Source organism: Cheilinus undulatus, linkage group 3, assembly GCF_018320785.1.
Source record: "Cheilinus undulatus linkage group 3, ASM1832078v1, whole genome shotgun sequence".
In the NCBI taxonomy this organism is placed as follows: domain Eukaryota; kingdom Metazoa; phylum Chordata; class Actinopteri; order Labriformes; family Labridae; genus Cheilinus; species Cheilinus undulatus.
Window position 1 is genome coordinate 37309927 of NC_054867.1, and position 21616 is coordinate 37331542.

Consider the following 21616-nt stretch of genomic DNA (forward strand, 5'->3'; position numbering starts at 1 on the left):
GGATAACTTTGTTATGCAGCAGAAATATAAACATATATTTTGCATATTCCAAAACAAGCTGAATATCTAGATTTCAAGTCTCCCTATGTGTTGTGAAACTGTCTCCATTGTGTGGAAAATGCACTCACTAACGTCAGACTGGAGGAATTTTAGTAGAAAAAAGACTACAGCCTAAAATAAGCTTCTCTGGGAATTTTTGTCATTCTCTTCTGTAAGACTGGACATGTTATATTTATTAAATGAACGCAGAGTAATTGTGTAATAACAGAGCGATAACTGTATGACCTTGTGTGTCAAAGTCAATGAATTTATTCAGGGAGGAATCACTGAGTATTTCATCATGACTCAGGCCTGCTAGTGTTCAACTATGTGACCTAGAATAGATAAAAACACATTACATAATATATTTAAAAAAAAAGATTATTTCACCTTCCTTGATTTTTTTGTTTATAGATTAAATGGTAAATGTGCAACAAGACAGGCCCAAACAAACCTGTCTTCTCATTCAATAAGAACTCATCAGCCTTATGAATGTCCTGAAAATCCATAAATGCATTATGGGCTTTAATGCATCGTGGTATTTGACTCCTTGACTGTTCAGCACTGTTATGATGAGCATTCATGGTTGATCAATGTGCATCAACGGAGTTTTACATATTAATAGTCTATGTTAGGTGCAGATCAGCATTTGTGACAGCTGTGTAACACTTTACCCACATCCGAACAACAAAGTCTGAGCTGTTTACTAGTGGTATAAATGCCAAGCTACTAGACATCAGCCCTGTTTGGTCATCATTATGTAAAGTTGATCAAAGTACGACAGCGAACATTTCAAGTTCAGTTAAAGATAAATATTGGACTTTTTCACCTCATGCTCCATGAAAACATGGGGTTCAATTGCCTTTTAACTTCTGATTGCAGCTGTGGACAAGTCTGATTCCCTTTGTAAATGACAAGTTATCAGACATGATTTTGTGTAAACATTTATTGAACAGTATTTAATTTGACTTAAGTTTTCGATTGGCATTAATTTATTATGCAAATTATTATGCAAATTATTATTTTTCCTGTGAGAGGTTGTCGGAATAACTGGAGGAAAAAAACGCTAGAGTGGATTTCAAAAGACAATTGCGGTAGGTGGAGTGGTCGAATACAGCATGTCCAATCTTATTCATGCAATAGGATTTACTGAGCCTTTCTTTTTTTGCTTTTGTGATGCATCCTATTCCATTATATCACAAGACATATTGTATCAAATCTCAAAGTATCATATTGTTTTGCATCATATTGAATGGTGTGATATCATATTGCATTATATCTTACCAAACAGTGTTTTATTTCAGTGTATTGTATCCTATGGTATTGTAATGTGTAATTTATCATATCTTATTTTACAGTATTTCATCCTATCCTTTACTTATGCATGATATCACATCGCATCATGCTGTTTGCATTATAACGCATTGTATCACACTGAACTGTATTTTAGTATCGTACGGTGTCGCAGGGCACCTCATCACATCGCATCACATTGATAGGATGCATCTGCATTGTTTCATATCATGATGTATTGATTCATAAACTTTTCACAGCATATGTAGCATATTTTCATTTACCATCATATCGTATTGTATCGTGTTATTAAATGTCATATCATTTTGATTGAAACATATAAAATCTTATTGTTTAGTATGATCTCATAACATATATCATGCTATGTCATATTGTATCAAGTCAGTTTCACATCGTATAACATCATGTTTTAGTTTATATCACAGTAACTTATCATACACTCCAAAATCTTAAGAAAAGTTGAAAAAGTGCAAGAATTTACATTTTGCACTGTTGGATCTTAAGAAGGTTCTAAGTAGAGTTTCAAAATACAAAAAGAAGAAATGGGGGTGAGAGACAAAAAAATTGTGAGTAAGGAATTTATTGAAAACAACAATGAAACTGAAATGGGCTGTTCATCAGCTGATCAAAGGTTTAAGATCATAGCTTAAAAAAACAAAAACCCCATCAAAACAGAAACAAAAGTTTCAAAAAAGGACTCAGTAGTGAGTAGCTCCACTGTTCTTGTTGATCACTTCAAAAATTTGTTTCGGCATGCTTGATGCAAGTGTTTCTAGGAGGCTAGTGGGAACGTTGCTCCAAGTGGTGGAGATGGCCTCACGAAGGGCATCCACTGTCTGGAACTGATGTACATTTAGTAAACTTTCCATGCCATCCATACCCAAATATTCTCAATTAGATTTAGATCAGGGGAACATGCAGGATGGTCCGAAAGAGTAACATTATTCTCCTAAAAGAAGTCCTTTGTCAGGCAGGCATTGTGAACTGCTGTGTTGTCCTGTTGAAAAACCCAGTCATCACCAAACAGTACCCATTTCTTCTTTTTGCATTTTGAAGCTCTACTTAAACCCTTCTTAAATCCAATAGTGCAAAATGTTAATTCTTACAATTTTTCAACTGGTCTTAAGATTTTGATCAGGAGTGTATCATATCATATCATGGCATTTCATGTTGTATGGTATTGTATTGTGTCATGTCGTGTTGTGTCGTCTGCAGCCAGACAGTCTTGCCATCAGGTGGGAAGGAGGACTGACACAACCCCAGCCATGAAATACAAACTTGACACCTTTAGGGCACTGTAAGGGGTGGATGTGGCAAGTAAGCGAAGCCTAGTGTGCTGTCCAGGTGGGTGTTAGTGTTCCCAAGAGCCTCTGGTCACGCTGTGGATGTCCCAGGGCCTGAAAACTGCCAGCTGTCTCTGGGCATGTAACCAGGTGTGAAAAGGCCCAGATAAAAGAGATGCCGTCGAGCTTGGCCCTGGCCGCCAGCCATTGGTCGTGGCATGTGGGTTGCCCCGTGATGAGTACTTAGTGCCCTGCATGCCTAAAACTTATGCACATGACTATATCATACGTAATCCCATTTCATAGTACTGCATCGCATCAGATCGCATATTGATAATTACAGAATGTGTGTTTGTGCATTCAATGTGTGCATGCAATACGGAGTATTTCAAAATATAACAGGAGCTTGTATTGTTCATAAAAGTGGCAGAAGAGGCTTCCAGACATGTAATATGCAGTATCTTTACTTCTGTACAGCAAACACATTAGTTCCACTGTCTTCATTGATAAAGCAAAAGCCACATCTCCTTAAGGCACCTTTCTGTATGCATGTGATTGCCCTCCATTCATGCAGACACATGCACTCGTCACATTCTCGGTGAGCTGTAATGATGAAACGGTCACATGGGTGCATTCCAGGAGGCCCTGAGGACCTGCAGTTATCTGGACCCCGATGGCAGCAGCTGGGCAGATAATGAGGTCAGTGTCAAAAGAAAACTATGGGTATGAATATAATGACTATTTAAATGTATTATTTAAGGATACCATTAAGCCCTTATGAATAGGCAGCAACAAGCAGTTTGAAAATGTTCTTTTTTTGCAGAATATTAGAAAGAAGAAATGACACTGAGTCTAAGCCTGTGCATCACTTTTTAAGCTACATTAAATTCAGTCTCACTCTATATTCTATATGTTGTTCGACAAAGAAAAGCAGCTGTCTATACACTCTGTAGAACAGTGACCTCAATAAAGTCGCACCTCCTTCCATTCCAGCACAGAGGTATGGTATGATCACATGCCACTTCAAACAGAGTTTATCTTGAATGATGACATTGCAATCCTAATAGGAGGAGTATTGTTTTCAAAAACCCAGCTGCAACAAGGGCATCTGCTCAGGAATGTTTAAACTTTGAAATCTGATGCTTTTAAAAACCAATTTCATACCAGGCAGCCACAAAGACACATGGCGGCAAGGTTGGAGAGAGATTTCACAAGAACAAAACACCAAGCTGTGTTCTCCTGAGTGTTTTGGAATCATAACTGCGACATATTTGAGGCCCATTCTCGTCACCAGTGGTTTAACCTGTTATTCTCACTTCCTTGTCTCTGCACAAACCTCCGCTCTCTCTGTGTAATGAGGAAGTGACCTTTTTTTAAAAAGATAAAGCTTACCGTCTTCAGTCAAGCTGTCTGCACGTTTCAAAATACTGTTTTTGTTTGTTGTTGCATGACCAGACCGTGACTAGTTTTTTCCTTGATTTCTTGTGCCTGCTTCAGGGTTGGTATTACCACAAAGAACCATTATTTACCTGTAATTCTCTCCACATGTTAATCCATACAGTGCCAATTTAACCACAGGCAATGGATGCTATACATATCTTTCAACCTGAGAAAGACTGTTTTAAATATCATTAGTTTCTACTAACTACTGTTAGTGTAGTTTGGGTGTTTCGTCGCTCTTAATTTGATCATATATACATTAATAAATTAGAAGAACGATAACAGGAGTACTTGAGAATGAAAGGAAGAATTGCCTAATAGGGCAAAGAATTCAAGTGGGCAAAGACCATGATGATACGTTAGATACTAGCAAGAAACACTCATTTTCAATCAAAGAGAATCCATAGTAGGGTAGCATCACAAGCTAACATAACTACAACAAACAACACAATAGCTTATCAAAACTTCCTTGCCATAAAAAAAAATCATTCCAAATTTATAATATTAAATGTGGCTGAAAAACAAATGTTGAAAGTTAGTGAAAGAAACTATGCGGCATATGAGTTCACCCTCTTTGGCCTGTTTGAGTTGCCCTAAATCACGTCACATCCTATAAAAGAGAATAAAAAGTTTTTTTTTCAACTAAAATTCATTTTTTACTGCATGTTTTTATTCAGAAAAATTGTCTGCCATTCATGCAGTTCAGAGGACGGGAGAAAGCTCATTAGCTTACTGGTAGGCTAACGGCTAACCTGTGTTTTATTTGTTCACAGTTTAAGCTATCCTTTTCTACATTAGCATTCTCATAGTTTACATTCATATGAAATAATTTTGATCAAATAACCTGTGAGGATTTTTTTTTTCTTGCTCAGGTAAACAAGTGAACCTAGCATGCTAGCGTATTTTCCATCGATTTAGCCAGCTAACAATTAAGCTAGCAGTCAACTGTTGCCCCTTGCAGTTTTCACTTATTGTATGGAAATAACATAGCTTAAAGAGATAGTAGTAGTATTGGCCTCCAGAGATTTCAGTGGGCATTTTGTGCGTTGCCCCTTTAAGCATGACACGCTTGGAGAAGCTAGTCTATACAGCTCTACAGATGGGTACACTTTCTCTGTGTAATTAGCTAGCTTTGGCTACCAGCTACATGCCCTTCCACCTCAGCGTATCTGATCAGTTATTTCTGTCTGCAGGCTTTGTTAGAGAACACAACAACCATCTAAGCTTAGATACGCGTGCTGAAGGCATGCTGTTTACTGTGGGTATGATGGGATACTTTTGTGAACAAGAGCGCACAGAGGAACGTCTACAGAGAAAAGGAAACTTTAGTGGAGACTGGTTAGCAGGAGAGAACCAGAGTTACCGGCTGTTGTAGGTGTGGAAACAGTGAGCCTCCAAACACTAAGTCCCACTGTTGTCCCGAGTGGGACTTTACAACACTTCTGCAGGATATTTCTGATCAATGACAGCGGCTCACAGATGCCTGCAGCCTGCATCACTCACCATTCAGAGTTCCCATCTTACTGAACGCCAGAGTATTACTGACCTTCAACTTTCCAGAGATAAGTTGGCAAAACTGATCCCGACCAGAAGAGCTGTATGGAAATCTATCATTCAAGTAAGTTTAAGCTGAATTCTTCTAATGGCTAATAATTAGATACCCTACAGTCTTCATGATATGCTTGCCTAATGAAAACAGCTGTTAAAGTGGAAAACTGAGCTGAAGTAACTAGTTTTAGTTTGGTTTTTCTTACAAAGCTCACAGACTCATACATGTAATCAGATAGGCTGAGGCAGAAGAGCATGTAGCCAGTAGCCAAAACCTGCACTGAAAAATAGTGGCTGGGTGAAAAAAAAATTAGAGGCTTCAAAATGTTTCAGTATAGAGTACAATTGAGCCAACATTGTTTACTGGATCATTTTGACATTAGAAAGTTTACCCATCTGTAGCGCTTTACAGACTTGCTTCCCTAAACATCTCCTGTTTAAAGGGGTGAAATCTCTGGAGGTTAGCACCACTACTATTGCCAAGTATTTTAACTTCAAAAATACTAAAATATCCTTTTAATGTCTTCATACTGGTCTGTTTATAGCTAAGAATTGATCAGTTTTAGTCCAGGAGCAAATGGTGTGAATTTATTTGGTTCATTCTGAGGCTAACAGTTTCCATCCTCACAGTTAAAGAGTGACAAAAATCTCTAGTAACGTTAATTATTCCTCTAAAAATGTGGGCTGAATGGATACAACTTGGTAACCAAAGCATAATATATCCTATAAACCATGATGGATGGCCTTTTGGTTGAATGGCTGTCCATTTTGCCATGGTGGGATTTCCAAAGTGCTGTTACCAGGCAGATAAGCTGAATCAGTCTCTGTTGGAGGTATCTGACTCATTTTACTGTTTCTTTGAGTCTGATGTTTGTTTTGTTGCTCCTGTATTTGCTTGCACTCTGAAATTTGGCAGCTGTGCAGGAGTCAGTAGTCATGGAAATGTTAGATAAAGGCTGAGAGCATGCCACGCACACACACTGTAATAAACAAGGCCAGGGTTTGGTTACTGGACTATCTTGCCCTCTTTGGCTGAGTGTCCGTGCCTGAAGTAAAAAAAGGATAACTGTTATTTCTGGTGTTCGGTCATATTTGCTCCTGTCAGACCAAATTATACCACCCTATCCTCCAGACTTGAAAGGTATAGTTAGTTAGTTTATTGTCCCTTCTAGGAAATTAATTTTCAAAGATTCTGTACATACAGGTACGAGAACGCATTACAAGAAGAACGATCACAAGACACAAAAAAATCCACATAGCATTCACTTCCAGCAATGAATTCCAAATAAACGGCAACAATCAAGTGTCATTCACATTCTGTTGGTTTAGTGCTGTGATGGTGGAGGGTATGAGACTGTTTTAAGCCGTGATCTGTTGTACCTGAATGTCCTGTATCTATGTCCAGAAGGCAGTAATGTAAAGTACTGGTGTAGTGGGTGGGTGTGACCTTGTATTATTGCGTTTTCTATGCATCTGATGGCTTTGGCATTTAACTGAGTGAGACTGGGAGTCGGGAGGCCTATAAGCTTTGTGGCAACATGGGTTGTTTTTGTGAGGACATTACGGTTTGTGATTGTGAGCATATTGTAAAAACATGTGGAACAGTGCGTGAGAACAGGTTGAACAATGCTTTTATAGAGTTGAAGGAGGAGATCTGATGTGACATTTAGACCTTTTAGTTTGTGGATGACTGAAGGTCTTTGATTGCTTTTCTTTTTACTTTCCTGTGTGTGTTGATCCAAGCTGCATTTATTGTTTATTGTTAGTCTAAGGTATTTGAAATGACCCACTGTTTCTATGGCAGTGTTGTCAGTGATGGTTGGATGTTGGTGTGTGTGAATCCCGAAGACTATTTCTTTTGTTTTTATCAAGGTTCAGATGGAGATGGTTTTGTTTGCACCACTGGTTAAACTGCAGGATTGAGCTCTGATATTCCTGGAGTGAATGATTGACCGTGAGAAGGCCCAGAAGTGCGGTGTCATCTGCATATTTAAGGAATGTTATGGTAAGTGAGGGGGTGGTGCAGTCATTTGTGTAGAAAGTATAAAGAAAAGAGCTCAGCACGCAGCCCTGTGGTGCTCCAGTGTTGGTGGTGAGTAGAGCTGTGGCTGATGTGCTGTTACAGTTTGTTGTCCGTTTGTGAGGAAGTCGTATATGATGGGAGGCTCCAATCAATGAAAATAATCCTGGTAGAAGTTCCTAGGGAGTTGAGATGTTGCAGGAGAAGATGGAGGAGGCAGGCCACAGCATCCTCTGTTCCTCTCGTAGCTTTATAGGCAAACTGAAAGGGGTCCAATTGTTTGCTGACAAGTGGCTGGATGAATTTTAGCAACGGGTGTTTGAAACATTTCATAATTAATCACGTGAGGGCAATGGGTTGGAAATCTTTGAATTCTGTTGAGCGAGGTTTTTTGGGAACAGGGATTATTGTTGCTTTTTTTTTTAACATGGTGGGAATTTTGCAAGTGTGATAAATTTTGCAGAAGAGAGAGTGTATCACTGGTGCATGTTCTGAGGCACAGGTCTTCAGCAACCCTCCTGAGATGCGATCTGGCCCTGGTGCTTTACCTGGCTTACATTTGCATAGCTGAAAAGGGGATGGGATCATTGGGGTCTGGTGGGGGCAGACCTCTGAGCTTTGCGAGGCACTCACAGGTACAGCCATATATATCAAACCAACTGAAAAAAAGAGTTCAGGTTATTTCCCATCTCAGGAGTTATTGTTTGGGAGAGCTTGGGCTTGTTTCCTGTTAGTGTCTTCACCATTTGGAAAGCCTGCCTCATGTTCATGCAGCTGAATTCATTTTCCAGTCTGTTTTTATATTCATGCTTGGCCCTCAGAATCTCATTTTTGAGAGTCCAGTTTGCTGACTTGAGTGCTGTCCAGTCCTTTTGCCTGAAGGCTTTGTGTTTCTCCTTCAGGCTTTTCCTTATATGAGGGGTATTCCAGGGTTTGGAGTTTGGATATTTGGTTATATCTTGAAGGAGAATGTCTGACCATTAGTTTGTAGCCTCTCAAGCTTAAGCACACTTTGGTTATGAAGAAGGGAAATGATCTGAAACATACCAGCAAGTTCACGTCTGAATGGCTTTGAAAAACAAAATGAAGGTGTTGGAGTGGCATAGTCAGAGTGTGGGCCTAGATCTGATTAAACATGCCAGTCATGCTCAAAACCCTCCAATAATACTACATTACTTTTGAAAAGAAAAGTGGGCCAAAATTCCTCCACAGTGATCTGAAAGACTCATTGCCAGTTATCACAAATGCCTGCTTTCAGTTTTCCTGCAAGGGTGGCACAACCAGTTATTAGTTTCAGGGGGCAATTACGTTTTCAGATAGGGCCAGGTAGGTTTGGATGGCTTTTTATTTTCATTTTTTACTTATTCGATGTACAGCCTACCAAATATATTTTGTGCACATGACACCTTTAAGCACATGTGTTGCTGTGCTACATTTGCATAGTTATAGTGTGGTTTCCTGTTGCATTTTAAAGTACTAAAAAAGCACACTCTTAACATAGCTTAAGCATGGTTGGGTAGTTGTTTACTGTAACTGCTCATTTTGAACTTGCTTTCTGTTCAGTCTCCACTATTGCATTTTAGCTTTGTAGCACAGCACAGTGCATCATCCTGCACTTCACTGCACGAATGTTTGAGCATGTGACGGCTTAGATTTGAAATGCGAGCACATGCACACACAGGTTTATTTTTGTATGTGTGCATGTGTGTGAGTGTATATGTGTGAGTGTAGGGGCAGTGATATGAGTCACACAAGTACACAGCATAAAAATAACAGGGGTGTCAATTAGCCAGGAGATGGTGTTTTAGATGGGTTTAGTATAAATCCAAACTCTTTACAACACATGACCCAATAATTACGCATTCAAAGAGCTGATTTTGTCATTTAAACACAATTTCTCCTCTCCTTCTCTGGAATAAACTATCATTTAGTCATACAAACTTTTTGTTACTCCACTGTAAATGTTTAGATGTTGTGATGTAGGAAAAGGGCATAAAACGCATCAATGCTGAGTCACACGAATGCTCTGTTGCCTTTTTTGCTGCTGTAACTAAATGGTAAAACTCCAGTAAAACCTTCAGCTTTTCAGACTGTTCTGTTTGCTAAAAGTTTAAGTTGAGTCAGATGCATGCTTAAGATTTAAAGGTTGTACGGGCATAGGCTAATCACAATAAACGGCAGTGTCAATGCCATCAAAATGAAAAAATATGTGGGGATATTCCTTCATTTAAAAGCATTTAAAATAGATAATAAATCACAGTGGGCCTAGTACTGAACCTTGAACTTTGAGGAACCCCTATTTGTAATACATCAGAAGGAACTCTCTTTAACTCAGTGACTCCCTGCCTTCTTTCCCTGTTATTGATGTGTCATGTTTCAGGGCAACGTCTACACCACTAAAAAGTGGAAGTGTCCTTATTTACACAACACCGGTTCTTCGCAACCACCAGAAATATTTGTCACTTCCATTTTCAGAAGAGCTTCACCTCTTATGAGGCAACAGAAGCTTTACAACACCTCTGGTTGTAGGCACAATCCTATAAAAAAGAGCCATAGACCCCTCCTTTATTCTTTAGCTTCAAACTGAAGAGTCAAAATAAAAATGGTGACCCAAATGATTTTCAGAATTCATGTGTGTGTGCGTCAGTCTTCAGGGTTTCATGTCAAATCTGCGACCAAGTAAAAGGGAGCCATCTGTGGTGGTTGTGATACGCTCAGAGGATTATGAGGATCTTCAGGATGTGATGTGAACATCATGGCCTCTTATTTGGTAATTCTGGGTCACCTGCAGTCTCACAGCCACATTTATGTCACTCTCCACCTGGATTTGCAGGACAGTGGGTTAGTAGGTCCCCAACGGACACAGAGGGTACCAGATTTCACTCGATAAAATGGCTGATGAGTCAACAGTCATTAAATAGCAGTTACAGTATGTGAAAAGATTTTTTTCTGAATTGAACTGAATAAATATAGATTCTTAGTTATATTATTAGAAAACAGTATTTGTTAATTTATTTTTTCTATTTATCAGTTGTCTACTGTCACAGTGCTTGTTATATATTTCCTTTTTTTCCCCTTTTTTCTTCTTTCTGAGCCATCTTTCTATTTTTGAATTATACTTGGGTTTACCACAGTTTTTCATTTTTGCTACTTTTTTATTTATTGGTGAGAAAAAGCAGAGCAGATTAGTGGTATACAAGTAGAACATATACATATATATCTAAATATATGTATATTGTTTTGGATTTCCCTTCTGTCTTAAATGAAGGGTAATTGACTTCCTGTTTGGAAACTGGTAGATCAAAGTTTTTCACTAAACCTATCTGCAGAAAAAGGAACTTGTTATGGATTGTAAATAAAATAAGAAAACATTAAAAAGGTTCATCTGACTTTGACTTGTCCACTGAGCTGTCTGTACATTTTTAAAGTAAAGTGAGACGAAGCAGGCCGCAGGGAGAAGGAAGATCAAAAACGTGATTTTTAAAAATTATTGTAAAAAAAACAAAACAAAACAAAACAAAACCTAAAAATATGAAGTTTTCATTTCAACAGTTAGATATTTAGAAACTGTTGTAAACTCAGACATGAACACAGAATACATATGTATCTATAGTAGGGCTGTCAAAGTTTATCAGGTTAATCACTGTTAATCAAGGTCCACATTAGTGCACTATTTTTTTAGCATCACAAATAATTGCAGGTTTTATTGTTCCTTTTCATACACTTTGGTGAAGGCAGCTTGCTCCGTCTCATTTTACACATTTTAATTAAACACATGCTGTATTGTTCTCTAGTTTTACCGTATCTGAATTACTGTGCTGTGGTTTGGGGCAGTAATTATAAAAGTACAACACATTCATTATTCATTCTGCAGAAGACAGCAATACGGATCACACATAAAGGTGGATATCAGAATCATACCAATTCACTATTCTAACAGTCAAAATTATTCAGATTTACAGATGCTGTAGAATTTCAAACAGCCCAAATACTATTCAAAGCAAAAAATAATTTATTACCACGAAATATTCAACATTTGTTTACCGAAAGGGAAGGGGGTTATAATTTCAGGGGAAATTTCATTTTGGAACAAGGAGTGTGTGCACAACAACAAAAAAGTTTTTGTATTTCTGCTTGTGGTGTGAGACTGTGGACCAGTTTGAATGTGGGGCTAAAAGAATGTCCAAACATAAATCAGTTCAAAAAGTGGTATAAGGGGGTGATTTTTCACCAGGTACAAGGATGAGGGGAGTATTTGATTATCACCAGGTGCTTACAGCTTATAAATCTGTTTTGGTATTTGTTCTTTCTTGTTGATCCTCAGGTTTAGGATAGTTCATGTCGTATATATATTAAGTATACAGAGAACATTATGGCTTCTATTGCATTCCAGGACTGTGACAGTTTTCCAAACAGCATAAATCTAAAACAAAGTGACGTAAAGTGAGACAAACTCAAGCTAAATGAATAAAAATACAATTATAAAAGTATGCATTTTTCCCATTTTCAACTTTCCCACTACTTATTATTTTTATAACCATGGTTAAAAGGTAATTTACATAAAATGGACTGTATTTTTACTGTATAAATAATTAGCAGACAGTAAAAATATAAGGAGCTTTCTTCCTTTTAGGAAAATGACATATAATGCTGAAATTACAAAAAACTTCTATATCAACTTCAAATGATCAAATTTCCTGTTCTACCTAACGTGTTGACATCAAACACTGAAAGAGAGCTTACAGAGTCACTTTTTCTTCACAAAGTGATTGCAATGCAAAAATGTGTCTTATTGCATGTTATCACGACAAAAACAGCGCAAGATGATGTTAGCTGGCTGATGACTCCTAAGCAAGATTATAATAGTTTAGGATTTTTCAGTAGTTTTGATTTTCATTTCTTTTTTACGTTTTGTTTTAAATTTCAGTTTATTTTTTTCTTTTTTTAGTTTTTACAGCTGGTTTGTTAGTTTAGTCTAGTTTTTATTTTGCAAATATGTTTTGTTGAAGTTTAGTTTCAATTAGTTTTAGTGTCAGTTTTAGTTTGTTTTTTTTAATATAAGGAACTCTTCACTTTTCTCTTTATTTATTTAATTCTTATGTTTGTATATGACTTAAGACCCAAAATTACCTTTGTATAAAGTATTTCCAATCAAAATCAGGTGATTTTACACTCCAGGCATGGGTGTCCATGTCAGTCAGTCTGCTGCTGTCAAAGACTAAAACTAAGGAGATTTTGACTCTAATTTTATCTTATTTAAATAAGTTTTGTCAGCACAGAATCAAGTTTCCATTCATTTTCGGTTTTTTTTTTTTTTCATGTAAAGCTTAGTTTTTATTTAGTTTGTTAACTAAAATGATTCTTACAGTTTAGTTTTACTTATTTAGTTAGTTTTAGTTAACTACAACCTTGATCCTAAGGTACCTTTCTTGCTATTAATATACATGTTCAGGTTTTTTCTTTCGTCTTTCTATTTCTTTGTCTTCAACAGATTCCTAAACATGTACTCCTATACAAGTTAGCTCTAGTAAAAAAAGGAAATTTATATTGTTCTATTTCCACTTTGTCTCCCTCACTCAGTCCCCGTGTCCCCTTAGTTTCAGTGTTATTTTTGTAAATACTTTTTGTGTGCAGCCTGTCGACAGTCTCCAATAAAAAAATAAAGATAGATCATTAAATATAGGTAAACTTCAAAAATTAATAAAATGTTAAAGTTGCAAATAAAATGTAATGTAGATAAAGGACTTGGATTTGAAAAGAAAGATGAAAACGTATTGAAAAGACATTCTATTTGCCTAATTCCTTCTAGGTTTGTGTAACTTAACAGAAAGGTGTTTTGTAAACAGCTGCACTGATTGCATTGTTTTCTCCAGGTATTGACCAGCAACCAATAAGGCACACATCTTCCGGATTTTTTCCCCTTCTCTCACAAGTAGGCCAAAATAATTGGGTTACCCAGTCCCCTGTAGCACAACAGTTTATTCATTGCATTAACTGTCCAGTAACAGTCTCAGTGAGCGGTGTGTTGTGACCCATTTCCATAATCACGCAGGTATTCAGTGAGCAATTTACCTCTGAGTGTGAGCAACATGTGACAAGTCTTCTTATCTGACTCCTAGACAATGCACTTACTTATCAGTGAGCCTCGGCCACTTAATCAATGCCTGCCTTGTTGTTGCATCAGAAACCAAATCTCCAATGAGTCAAAGCTGCAAGTTTTATTTATGCTTCAGGAGATGGACTTCTACTGTAAATTTATCACCAAAAAGATCTTATGATTTTATACAAACTTACAATTTATTCTTATCAGACAATGAACATTTTTCTTGTAAAACTCAACAAAGACAAGCAAACACCATACTTTTCACCTCATAGATTTTTTTTATTTGGAGCATATAGAACATCTGAACATAGAATATTTAAATAATATGTGTAGAAGGACTTATCAAAGATAATTAATACATTTTATGACAGTGACAGAGGAATGAGTAATGAATGTGTATGTGCCGTCTTCAGCCCGCAGTAGCGAGTAGTGTTATGCGCAGGCTGAGATCGGGTGGCTGAGGCCACTGAAGTAAGACTTTTCTCTATCGCTCATCACTTCAAAGTGCAGCGGCTGCTGGCAGAAGGTGCACTCTGCTGTCGAGTGAGGCTTCAGCTCCAGGCCCACCTCCTTCCACGAGTGCACCAGCGTCTCTGTGGAGGGGAAACAGAGGAGAGGAGGTCAAGTTAGGCTGAATTCATGACAGAAATCTTAAGCCTATTATGATGTACTACAGCTGACAGGGGGAAGACTCCTCGAAAGCAAATTTTCTAAGAGCAACTCCATCACAAACGGGGAAGTTTCTTGCACTTAAGGGAAAACTGAATTTCAGCTTCTTTGGTTTTCTTACCAACAAAGTATTTCATCATCTCAGGGGTGTGGTGAGGTGTGGGCGCAATGCGCAGAAGCTCCTCCCCCCTGGCAACCGTTGGATAGTTGATAGCCTGCACATAGATGTTGTGGCGACTCATCATGAGGTCACACACCTCTGTGTTTTTCTCAGCATCTGATACCTAGAAATAAAAATGAAGGCCATAAAATGATTAAAATGGTGCCACCAAAGAGATTGATAACTAGTGACTTAATAAAAATTTAGACTGCGATAATAAATAAATCTTTACTTACCCGGACTGGGATGATGTGGCTGGGGCAGTGTACCACAGGCAGCCCAGAATCCATTAGCATTTGCCTGAGTAGCTTGACGTTGCGCTGATGTTTACGTCTCAGTGTGCGTCCCTCTTCCCCTTTAAGAACTTGGATGGACTGTCTGGCGCCGGCTAAGAGCATTGGCGGCAGAGAAGTGGTGAAGATGAAACCAGCAGCATAGGAGCGCACCGTGTCCACCAGCGCTTCAGTACTTGCGATGTAACCACCCACACAGCCGAACGCCTTTCCTGGAAGGCAACATGAAAGCAATGCTACTTTTAACTTTTGCTTCAGATGTATTATTTGAAATAAAAATGGTCCCTATACAACACCAAGTGGCCTTTAAAAATCCTCCCACTGAAATCTCAAAAACTACATCATCTTTTAACAGCAGCTGGAGGAGAAAAGGGGCTGCCAAGCTCTCAGTTAGAAATAATTGCCCCCTCAGCTTGAAAGCGACAAACAGACACACAGAGTAATTCAATAAGAGCGCAACAAGAGCCCACAGTCTCCTAGCAACAGCAGAGCTGCTCCAGCTTCTTTAAGCCCTCTGGCATATTGTGTGACACAGACGAGACCTGATCCTGAACATGACAACAAAACACAGAGCTGCTAGATTTCCACCAGCTTGGAGTGTTTGTTTCCAATCATAAAACTATAAATGACTATTTTTATCATTTTCCATAAATAGAATGACAAAAGTAGATATTAATCTTGGCTTCAAAGTTGCAGTTTAAAGGAAATCATACTAAATAATATTTATGGCAGAGATCTTATGCTGACCTAGAGTCCCTGAGATGATATCCATCTTGTGCATGATGCCATCCCTATCCCCGATGCCTCCTCCTCTGGCGCCGTACAGACCCACAGCATGGACCTCGTCTACAAAGGTGATGGCGCCAAACTCATGAGCAATATCACACATCTCCTCCAGCGGACACACAGCACCTGTTTGAGACAGATAAGAGTTACACTAACTGGAAAAGTAAAGACATTATTAGGGTGAATGATATATTAAGGTTTACAAAGAAAAACTGAGATTATTCCACACTTACCATCCATAGAATGAACAGTCTCAAAGGCCACGATCTTCGGTTTTGTTGGGTCTCCCTTTTGTAGGAGCTCTCGGAGATGGGCGACATCATTGTGACGGAAAATGAATTTCTTAGCACCGCTGTTCCTGATACCCTGAATCATTGAGGCGTGGTTGCCTGCATCAGAGTAGATCTCACAACCTAAAATAGCCCAGAATATTTTCCGTTAAAGGTCAGCTTTAAACAATCCTAAAAGTTGTAATCAATGCACACTCAAAGACTTTTTTAGGCTTACCAGGCAGCATCTTGGCAAGGGTGAAGAGGGTGGAGTCGTTTGCCACAAAGCAGGAAGTGAAGAGCAGTGCGGCGTCCTTCTTGTGAAGGTCAGCCAGCTCTTGTTCCAGTTCCACATGGAACTTACTGGTACCAGAGATGTTCCTGGTGCCTCCTGCTCCTGAACCATGCTTTCGTAAAGTATCCCTGGAGAAAGAACATATGAAAGACATAAAAACATTAAACCTCAAGCCAAATGACAGCCAAGGAAGATATAAGACTATACAAAAATTGGAAAAAATGCCAATAATGAGCAGGCACACTTTGCTTCTAGGGGTTATTGCAGCAGCTAAGCAAGCTCAAACATGCTTAAAGGATGAAAAACATCCCTCCTTACTAGGGCCCATGAGGTTTAGGTGTTACCTATGGATCAACTGACACTTAATTCCCACACTAACAATGCCCCAGATCACCTATAGGTGTCAGGTTATATACAATTATTATGCACTTTGTCCAAACTTTTTTGCTTCCTTTCCCCGAAACTCACTAAAGCATAAACAAGAGAAATACACTGCCAAGAAAAATATTTGTCTTGTTACATACTAACATTATTGCTATCCAAGGGACTGACTCAACCCACAGTGTAAACAAAAAGAAATCCTCAGTTACTCACGTTATGGACTGCACAACCCGTGGGTGTCGACTCATGCCTAGGTAGTCATTGCTGCACCAAACAGACACCTCCCTCTTGTCCTCCAAAGAACCCGTGAAGTCATCGGCCATGGGGAACTCACTGGCCAGACGATTGACCGTCTTAAACACGCGATAGGTATGGTCATTCTTCTTCTCCACGATCTTCTTCTCAAAAAAGTCATCATATTGGAAGCGAGACACTATAGCAAAAGAGGAAGATGAGGTTTGCTTAATGCAGCTTGCAATGTAGAAGATGAAGCAACAATGAATATGATGAAAGCTAGTCTAACTCTCATGCACCAAAGCACACTGACTTTCAAATGATTTTAAGTTATACCATCAAAATGTGAGAGTAAAATTTGCAGCATTATTATCCTAGACTTGTAGGACCCCAAATGAAACTTACAGCTTCCTAAGTTGTCCTGCAGCAGGTGAGAGACCCTTTTAGGCTGCTGTTTCAGGAGGGTCTTCATTAGATTAGCCTGCGCTCCCTCTCTTCCCTTAATGCTGCTTGTAAAAGATGGCTTCTTCAGCTGAGCAGAAGGCACCTCTGAAAAGATGAAAGAGGATGGAAAGAGTCAAATCATGTGCAAAATGAAGGATAGAAGTTTTCTAGTCTGATTGTTTTCTTAACCATCTTTTACCTTTCTGGACGGTGCGGACTTCCTGAACATCCTCCTGGAACTCCATGCCCACCTGACGGACCACACTGCTGTTTTTCTGGCCCATCTCAGCAGCCAGGAAAGGGCATTTGGAGGCCACAGCCTGACCTGAAGGTGGCATAGGATGACCAGCAGGCAGCTTGGGTTCCCCTTCCAGTTTGGGAGCTGTAAATACATAAAAGTGTTCAATTTCAGATGTACAATTACTGACATTGATCAAACCATTTCCTGAATATTAATGAACCTATCATTACAAACATAGATTCTTCTTTAACTTTCCTGCAGTAGACCAAGATTTAAAAAAAAACAAACAAAAAAACAAAAAACAATCTACTATGTTTGTCACACTGACCTTCACTGGCAGTGTTGTCCTCAGTCCTCTGGTGAGAGGAGGAGGAGGAGCAGAGAGCCCGTGCCATTGAAGGAGCCATGGGCTTAGAGGCCAGTTCCATCATGATGGGGCACTTTTGGGCATAGACCGTCAGAGTCTTCTTGGGCTGCTGGAGGAAGGCCTGTGGCACCCGAGCCAGGAACGGACAGCGACGCACTATCATATCCATAGTCAGCAGTGGTGATGATGATTGTCTTAAGGTCTGAAGAGAAAAACAATAATTTAACTCACTCTCATGCAAAGGAAGTTTCTAACATTTTTTCACCTTGTGCAACAAAAATCTGTTTTGCAAGGTGTTTGCTAAAAGGCACAGTGCAACCTGAAACACAACAGACAATTTTATCCTGCTTCAAATGAAATGCAAATCAATCCACCTGACCAAAACTCAGGAATTCAGAGCGATTTAAGTATAAAGTTTCTAATTTCTGCTCAAAGAGGGCTGCTGCTTGGAGAATACTTCAAAAGTGAACCATTTACAACAAGCCGGGGGTTTTCTTTATTACTTCTTTATAATTAAAATGTTGCAAAATAAAAAATATGAAGACAAGTAAAGCAAATTGTTTACCCATACTTTATGGAAAGTTTAATTCACAACTACTTGTGTTCAAAAATCTTTGCAGATGAAGTAAAGATCTCTTCTAGTCTTAAATACCTTTTTCATTTTAAACCAAATAAGGTCAGTTATTTTGCAGCAACCATATTATATCTGTGTAGGGATGGATTGGGGAAGTTTTACTATTTAAATATATGTTGTAAGGATGCCAAAAGATTAACATTTTTAACTGCAATTAATCTCAGTATTTCTGTAGTTAATCAGGATTAATGAGACTTTTTAATATCATGTTTTAAAATTCCACTTTTTTGCATCTAAACTGTTTTTGTGTCATTCGTCTTTCTTGCTATTAAAGGTAGATTTAAGAACTTAACTACAGATTTTTGGTTAACTTTTTTATTTTGAGCAATACATCTGTTCAAAAAGGAGTTGAAAGTAATAATCTGTATAATTTGGAAAAACAAAATCTAGGTTGTTTGCACGAAATTCCAATTAAATTTGAACAAACTAAAGTTTCCTCTGCCCCTTTGCCTGAAAGGTAACAAGGGGTGGCTGAGAGCTCCAAATATTTCCAGTAAATAGACTTCATGCTGACTTTTATTTCGATCTACTGTACCATTTCTGAGGTCAGTAATGAACATTGATCTTTCAACTGGGGCTGCATCACAACAATGCTGATAATTATGATACTTCCGTGTGATACTAGTAAAACCTAATAAATGCCCATACCTGTTCTGAAATCATGGCAAAAAGGAAAGTCCCAGGCACCCAATTTTGGACAATTTATTGTTTTCCATAACTTTTTCATATCACAAGCAAACTCTTCCACAATATCTAAATTGCACTAACACGTCTGTGACGTTTTGGTGCATCAACATTTTTGATGGATTCATTTCATTCTAAACACCCATCATCTCAGGTATATGTAGTTTTTTAATGCTTTGTGCTTTTAGATACCACACCTCAGTTTACAATAGATTGTTTGATCTTTAAACACATGGTAATGAAAACCACAATACTGCTATCCACATCATCTTTGTTGATTTTCCCAAGTTGCGTCACATATTACACATCCTAAAACGAGACTTTCTATTACTCACATTTACTAATCAGGATGACCTACTACCAGTGCGTCTGGTGTTTATATTGTAATAACTGTGTGACATATGAATGTAAAAGGTGTATCGAAATAAAAAAAAAACCACAGTTATTCTTACTGTACGTTTATCTCTGAGCAGTATGACCTTCTTCCTGTTGTAGCCAAGTTTACACATTCCTCGACAGAATAATCACTGCCATACTCCGCCTCCCAGTTCCAGGAAAAGGGGTAAGGGCTTTTAGAAACCTGAATAAGATATAACTACTGTCTGAAGACCACCTTCATATCAATTATGGTAGCTCTGATTATATTTCACGCTATATCCTGTCAACCTGTGAGCCTTGCACTTACAACTGTACACGGAGATTTTTCTACCAAGCCAAAATCAGTCTCCTTTCCTTGTTTGAACCGTGTGGTTCCACTAAGAATAAATCATACAATAGCAAGACGCCTTTTATTTTTTCCAATACAATATTGAATTGTGTATACACATAAATTAGTTGGTCAGCGTTTATAAGCCTTTAAAGTTGGTCTTACGCTGTTTTTTCCATAGAAGAAAGAGGATTATAACACAGATAGAGCAAAAGTCACGACTTTATCCATTTCTGACCTTTATCGACTTGTAATGACCACAAAATATCCGGCTGCAGCGTTATAACCACCCTGTTACATGTAAGAAAAGCAAAGACTTAACCAAAGCCTTGTGGCTTTTGATGTTTGCCGGTTGACCGAGCTTAACGTTAGCTAAGCTGCTAGCATTAGCTAGAAAGCTACAGCCGGAACGTGGAAGATGATAATGAAATTAGAAACTTACCTGTCAAAAGAACTTCGAAGTCAATTTGAAATTCTCCTGTGATGTCTCGATGCGACCAGGATTGAGGCAGTCTTGCTTATCTAGTGTTAATCGCTGGCAAAAATCACTCTTTCTCAAAGGAGTGGGAAGACCGCTGCTTCGTTATCCTGCACTGAGGACGAACGAAAAGGACGAGGACGTAGCGGTGCTTATAACAGCGTACGCTGGAGTGTGGAACTCTCGCGAGATGTAAGTCATTGACGTCAGAGGGTCACATCAGGTAAAGAGCCTTCACTGAGTCACAAATTTGATCAAATACTAACCTTGAATAGGGTGTTTTCTCTGCATTTGTCTCAGCTGGGAACGATACCTCAGATGTTTAACACTGTTTGGAACAGTTACTGCATTTCTGTCGATTGCAGTTTTACACCATTACTGACATTTTCTTGGAATTTCAGGTAGATACAAAGACTGGGTCTGCTACTTCCTGACTGAAATGTCACCTTAAACGCTCCTTCATATACCTAATCTTGGCATAAGCAAGTGTGTCAGATTACATTTGTGGCATAGCTGATATAAATTATACAGACAGAACAAGATTTATGGGTTTTGTTGATGCAGTAGGGGATATATTTGGGTGGGGTACATGTATTTCCTGTGTTCATGTGACCCCTGGTGTTGAAAACTGGTCATAAACCTAAACCACTTCTTGAACAAATTAGTACAATATATGCTGCCATCATTTATCATTTCATTTTTATTTAACCATGAAAACGTTGTGGGGACCAAAATTATTTTTTTTGCAAGAGTGTCGTGGCCAAGTCAGACAGCAACACATTACAGAGTTACATACAAATAAGCAGCCATGCATACAAACATAATAGCAAACTAGAAAACATGAATTAACATACATCAAAAAATGTCCTACAATCATAAAAACCCCATGATTCAAGCAAAACCTTTACAAACAGATGGATCTGCCTCCATGCCATCCAGCATCATCTTAAAAGCATCCAATGAGACATAGTCATTGAGTTTCAGATACTTATGTAATAATTCCAAGCAAAGGGAGCAGCAAATTTAACACTTATTTTCAAAGTTCAGTTCTGGCCCTAGAGATAGACAGGAAGATTGTTCATTTTATGCCTTGGAGGTGTTTTGTAGGTTTTAAAATTAAGATACAACAGAGTGAGATGTAATTCACAATACAGACAACAACCTCAGTTGCAGACTAAATAGGGAAGCACCAGCCTGCAGTCCAGAAATACACTGGCATCCTTATTTC

The 21616-nt window shown here is 38.5% G+C and overlaps 1 protein-coding gene across 1 annotated transcript; it reads right to left on the reverse strand.

Annotated features, from left to right (window-relative positions):
- Positions 1–14005: 14005 nt before the first annotated feature.
- On the reverse strand, positions 14006–20526 carry alas1 (aminolevulinate, delta-, synthase 1). The gene is made up of 11 exons (XM_041783807.1): positions 20353–20526; positions 17848–18088; positions 17478–17660; positions 17240–17383; positions 16814–17033; positions 16163–16347; positions 15889–16068; positions 15617–15781; positions 14813–15081; positions 14538–14700; positions 14006–14340 (listed from the first exon to the last, which is right to left on the reverse strand). Exons 2-11 carry the CDS (start codon positions 18053–18055, stop codon positions 14180–14182), a joined length of 1878 nt encoding a protein of 625 aa, XP_041639741.1. The 5' UTR covers positions 18056–18088; positions 20353–20526; the 3' UTR covers positions 14006–14179.
- Between the last annotated feature and the right edge of the window lie 1090 nt (positions 20527–21616).

Coding starts and splice junctions, on each gene's coding strand:
- alas1 (XM_041783807.1), bottom strand. CDS start 18,055: ATGGATATGATAGTGCGTCGCTGTCCGTTCCTGGCTCGGGTGCCACAG. Junction 17,034..17,239: donor GCAGGACAACTTAGGAAGCT/GTAAGTTTCATT, acceptor CTTTTGCTATAG/TGTCTCGCTTCCAATATGAT. Junction 16,348..16,813: donor CGGGTTGTGCAGTCCATAAC/GTGAGTAACTGA, acceptor TTCTTTCTCCAG/GGATACTTTACGAAAGCATG.